This window comes from Dendroctonus ponderosae, unplaced genomic scaffold (genome assembly GCF_020466585.1).
Source record: "Dendroctonus ponderosae isolate FM_Combo_2020 unplaced genomic scaffold, Dpon_F_20191213v2 Dpon_F_20191213_2, whole genome shotgun sequence".
In the NCBI taxonomy this organism is placed as follows: Eukaryota; Metazoa; Arthropoda; class Insecta; order Coleoptera; family Curculionidae; genus Dendroctonus; species Dendroctonus ponderosae.
Window position 1 is genome coordinate 4182488 of NW_026018165.1, and position 5815 is coordinate 4188302.

General features: G+C 41.9%; 1 protein-coding gene across 1 annotated transcript in view; it reads right to left on the reverse strand.

The window, feature by feature from the left end:
* Positions 1 to 5815, reverse strand: part of LOC109538347 (ovarian-specific serine/threonine-protein kinase Lok) — a gene marked incomplete at its 5' end in the record, with an annotated part of 19443 nt that overhangs the window by 5112 nt on the left and 8516 nt on the right. The window contains 2 exon segments of the mRNA XM_019905553.2: positions 4853 to 5030; positions 5105 to 5343. Coding sequence (XP_019761112.1) covers positions 4853 to 5030; positions 5105 to 5343 — 417 coding nt within the window.

Genomic DNA, 5815 nt, shown 5'->3' on the forward strand with positions numbered 1-5815 from the left:
CGGCAAGATACTGGAGAAACACCAAGTAAAAACCATTTTTAAACCAACTCGAACCATCCAACAGACTTTGAAATCGGCCAAGGACAAACGGGATCCTTTATCAGCACCAGGAGTCTACAGAGTTCCGTGCAGCTGTGGAAGAGCATACATCGGCACCACAAAACGAAGCATAAACACTAGGATCACGGAGCACAAACGAAGTTGCAGATTGGGACAAACGGAAAAATCAGCAGTAGCGGAGCACGCACTACTAGACGGCCACCAAATACGCTTCGACGAAGTGGACATTCTGCACCAATCTGAAAGATACTACCCGAGACTCACCAGGGAGGCCATCGAAATATTTAAACACCAAAACAATTTTAACAGAAAAGAAGAAATTACGGCACTCAATCCAGATTGGAAGCGCGTTTTGCGCCAAACAGCATGTGCGCCGAGGCGTTGGAACCCCCACCCATCCCCCACGCATGAGCACACACGGCTGGACTGCATAAATACGACGGGGAATCCAGCAGTTGAATCAGTCTGTCGGAAAGCACGGGAGATCACTTCACCCACTGCCTCATCGCCTTTGATAATGTCCACCGCAGTTGTGGACGAAACGTCGAGAAGAAATTCCCATAGACCACGGCTTCAAAGCCCGGAAACATTCCTAAATGTGAATGTTTTAGGTGCCAGCGATACGGACACTCACAGCGCCACTGCACCCAACCGGTGAGATACGTGAAATGTGGTGCTGATTGCCAGCTACCTCGACCAGGCGATGGGGAGAGCCGCAACTGCAAGCGCGCTCTATGTGGCACCCAAGGACATCCAGCCAGCTGGAGGAAATGCCTCGTGTACCGCAAAAAGAAGATTCCGATCGTCCGCAAGGACAGAAAAACGACCCGAAGGAGGACCACCCCTCGCAGTATGCAGAAACAAGTAGCAGCAACGGACAGAGGGTCCTTAGAAGCCATTGTCCAGGCGGTAATGTCCTTACAGCTTTACAGTGGCGTCTTGGAACGTTAATGGGCTAAGGACTCGCCGTCCAGAGCTGGACGAGTTCCTGAACAAAAGGAATCCTTAAGTGGTAGCACTCCATCAAACCAAGGTAGCAAGTAATATTAGGCTTAATATATAAGATTATGAGGTTTACAGGCACGACGACAGCACCCAACGAGGAGGAGTCGCCCTCCTAACTAGGAAGGACATTGACCACCACAGCATAGGAGTAGAGGACACCGACATACAAGAGGCTTACTCGAAAGGGCCAGTAATCGTTACTTCCGTTTACAGAGCTCCACAGCAAGCCCTGAACCTGCTGGATATCCAGATGTTAGGAAACAACAAAGCAAGGCTGTTAGGTGTGGTGATAGGTGACCTAAACTGCAAAAACACGGAGTGGAATAGCACGCGTACCTACAGCAAAGGCCGACTGTCAGCAGAATCAGTAGATGTCCGATGTGGAGTAATCCTAGGCCCAGAGATCCCGACAGGATCGGGAGCTCCTGAAGTGTTGGATATTGCCATTATCAAGAACATGAGGCAACCGGCCAGCATCCAGACTATAGAAGAGGGAACCTCAGACCACAACTAATCGAAATTCCGCAGTACACGGAACTCAAGATTTGGTATTTACAGACTCGAGAGCGAGGCCAGGGTAAACCACCACCAAACGATGACCTACACCACGAAGCATCTGTCAGAAGTACAGTAAGGATGCTTCGGAGCGAAAGGACAGGCAGCCGCCTCCTTCCAACTTCGCCAGCAGAAGTTGCAGCCAACATGAGAAGAACCAAAGCTAAGAAAGCCCCTGGCAGAGATTGAATCACCAACAAAATGCTGAAGAACCTGCCGAGAAAATGACTGGTAGCTGTAGCTAACTTGATTAATGCCATTTTCAGGACTGGTCATTTCCCCAGCATCTGGAAGCACTCAGAAGTCATAATGCTCCCGAAGCCCAAGAAAAACAGGACTTTCCCCCAAAACTACAGGCCTATCAGTCTGTTGCCCGCTCTCAGCAAAATAGCCGAAAGGGTTATACTGAAGAGATTTAAAGAGGAAACGAGCGAGCTTGATTTGCTTCCACCAGAACAGTTTGGATTCCGAGGAAAGCATTCCACGGAACTCCAACTGCTCAGGATAGTAGAAAGATGCAACAAATAAATTAATCAGTACCGAACGACTGGAATATTCATACTGGATGTCGAAAGAGTGTTCGACAGATTGTGGAGAGACGGTCCCATCTACAAGATGATAAAAACAGGTATCAACAAGAAACTATGCCAGCTTATAGACAGTTATATTTGCAGTAGAAGCTTCAACGTCAAAGTTGTATCACACCGGTCAGAAACCAGAAGCACTGAGGCAAGAGTACAGCAAGGAGCAGTGCTCTCCCCACTGCTATACAACATATTTGCAAGCGACATCCTGCCAATACGAGCCTGGCACTCTTTGCAGATGATACGGCCCTTCTGACATCCTCATGGCACAAGGAATGCATCAGGCAATTTCCCATAGACTTAACTACAAATTTAATAATCTAGTAGGTTTTCGATGAAATAAGTTAATAACTTTTTAAATACAAATACAAATGTAGTGAAATCGTCGCTAGACTTGATTGCCGAGTGATTTCGAACATTTTTGGCCTCTTGTGTTTTTCGCTCCTTCAACCGTTCTTTTACTTTAGAGTTTACAAGTTTACTTTGCTTACCCAAAATGCAAAATTAACCATCTACTTTTGACCGTAAGTTGCTAATAAATGCCTGTGGATTTTCACGATTTTTGATGTTTGATGCTCAGACACGCGATTTCCAATAATTGCTGATTTCTAGTGTTCAGGTCCATGTGGATATTCGTTTATCCAGCACGTTTGTACATAGCATTCTTATACAGTCAAGTAAATAAAAAAAACCTCCAAAATGCTAAGTGGTTGCTCTATTTATGCACTTCGAAAAATTTAATTGTCCAGAGCAGCACAATAAATTAAAAGAAAATTTAAATCCCGTCTAAAAACACACTGAAATTGGTTTAAATGTCTATTTAGCTCATAAGAAAACGCACGACGACTCAAAAAAATCTGCCCATTCCATTCGATAATCCCCAGAAGTAGTAAATTTTTATAAGCAAAAATCCCCACAGATGACGAGAAAATTGAACAAAAAATCGCTTTTTCTCATTCATCTAAGCCATTAATTTCCGATGATAGTTCGAGCGTTAATTAAGATCAACAGTCCAAGAGGGTATGAAGTTGATTAAAAAGTTCCGTCACGGCTTAAATCCCACTTTGAAGTTAAACCCGTTAAACTGGAAAAGTTATTACATCGTTTGCATAGAGGTGCTTTAAGTAGCTGCAAGCTGATAAAGGGATGTTTTTATTAGGTAAAGTTTGGCGTAGTTCCAAGCGCGTAGTTAAAAAAGCCGTTTTAGAGAAAATTTGGTATTGAAACCGATGCACAACATCACCTTAATTTCTAGGAAATACAGTTGGTATTTTGGAAAAAATCTAAAGATAAACTGCTCAACAAGTAAACGTTATTAAACGTTACACACAAGTTACACTGCAAGGAAGAAATTAGAAAGTTTGTCTGGGAAATATTGAAGCATCCTTTCTACAGTTCAGACCTGTCACCTAGTGATTTAAAATTTTCATCCATTTGTCCCATGGAAAAATTTGCGATCTTCAAAATAATTTGCAAAAATTTGATGTCAATCTCTAATTTTTAAGTTGTTCGATAATGTTGCAATATAAACAACTTAATAAAAGTGTCAACGTAAAAATCAGTCTGTATACGGCAATCATTTACTCAATAAATATGAATATCAGGATTAAAAACCATCCAAGAAAATAACAACATAGAAGAACACTTTTAATTACTTTTCGCATTGCTTTAATTTTCAATTTATTATTTTCCCCAAAAACAAGTGCCGGTTTCACGTTAAACTTCCGTAGTTTGCGGAAAATGTTGGGAAATTTTTGGAAAATTGCCTTTTTTTACTTTTAATGTCACATTTTGAAAAATTTGTATCATTTCGTAAAGTGATCACTGTTGAAATCTTGAGTATGCGCTTGACTAGACTCGACTAGACAGTCTGTAGACTGAATAGACTTCAGCCCACAGAAAACAAACTTTTGTTAGGAACTCCCAAATCTTCAGGCACCTGGAGTGGGAGCCACTAAGAGAGTTTCTCACAAGAAAAGAGGCAGCAGACTTGGAGAAAGCTGGAAGGCACTCGAACGAAGAGCTACGAAACCTGGTAAATTACACGCTTGAGAATCTGGTCCCCAGGAAAAAAAGGCCCAGGCACCAACTAGCCCATTAGGGCAACATGTAACAAACGATGTAAGCTGTAAGTGTGCTAATAACGTAGTGTTTGTAGTAAGTAGCATGCATGCATAAGTTACGGCGTTAAATTAATAAGATGCCCATGCTAGCATGGAGATAATGCGATGCTATGGGATACGGGTGCCTGAGCTGACAAATTCTTAGAGAGGACTACAAGTTTTAAAGAATAACTCCCGAAAACTCGTAGTACAAAGAGGGTTTTTTTTAGTTGGTAAAAATCCAACACTACCCAGGGTTCGGACCACTGGTCTTCGCAAATATTTTTTATTCCTCCAGTCGCCGGGCAAACAAAAAAAAATAGTTGGTTTCACATTGGATCCGCCAGACTGCGCTACCACAACCTAACGTACACAACCACCCTGACCTACAAATTTATTTATAAGTCTGTCCCGACTAACGATGCCAATGCTACGGATTTGGAGCTGAATGCTGCGATATACGGATAGCTTCTTGAAAATTCATGATCATATAATAAACGATGAAAAATATGTATCTTACAATAATATTGAAGATTTTGTACTCACATTTTTAATCCAACCATGCTCAAAGATATCACAGATATCAATTCTTTTATTTGGAACAACTTCCAACATTTTTTTAATTAAATCTACCAAGGTTGGTTCTACATCCTTCCATCTTTTATTGGTAAAGTCGTAGTTGCCTGTTGTGATATTTTTTGCTATTTTATGCTTGTTCTCGCCCCTGCAAATAAATTAGTAATTGTGATTTTAGGCACATGTAAAATCAATTAAACAAATTTGGTGAATATCACATACTTAAATGGTAGTTCCCGGGTAATTGAAAAATATAATATTACGCCCAAACTCCATATATCAGCAGAGTTTCCATATTCCCCGCCTTTACGATAAGAATGATCAATCACTTCTGGTGCCACATATGTTAATGTACCGCACATGGTGGTGGCATTGCTTTCTTCAGTCAGCTTCGACAGGCCAAAGTCCGTAATTTTTAATAAGGTTTCTTCTCTGTTGTCACGAAGAAGAATATTTTCAGGCTGAAATACAGTCATTAAATATAAAAAATATTGTACATTATACATTCATGATTGAACATATTGTCGTATCGGTAAAGGCCCGATTACTGGAAAACAATTCGGCTGATAAATATATGCGTGCAAAGCAGGAGCGCACGTGTTTTGCAGGGGAATCCAATTTTACTGGGAACCCATTTTTGAGCTGATTAACAATTGCCAGCAGGGCAGAAGCGCACGTGTTTTGCAGGGGAATCCAATTTTACTGGGAACCCATTTTTGAGCTGATTAACAATTGCCAGCAGGGCAGAAGCGCACGTGTTTTGCAGGGGAATCCAATTTTACTGGGAACCCATTTTTGAGCTGATTAACAATTGCCAGTAGGGCAGAAGCGCACGTGTTTTGCAGGGGAACCCATTTTTACTTGGAACTCGTTTTGAGCCGGAAAAAATTTGCCAGCAGGGCAGAAGCGCACGTGCTGTGCAGGGGAAACCCA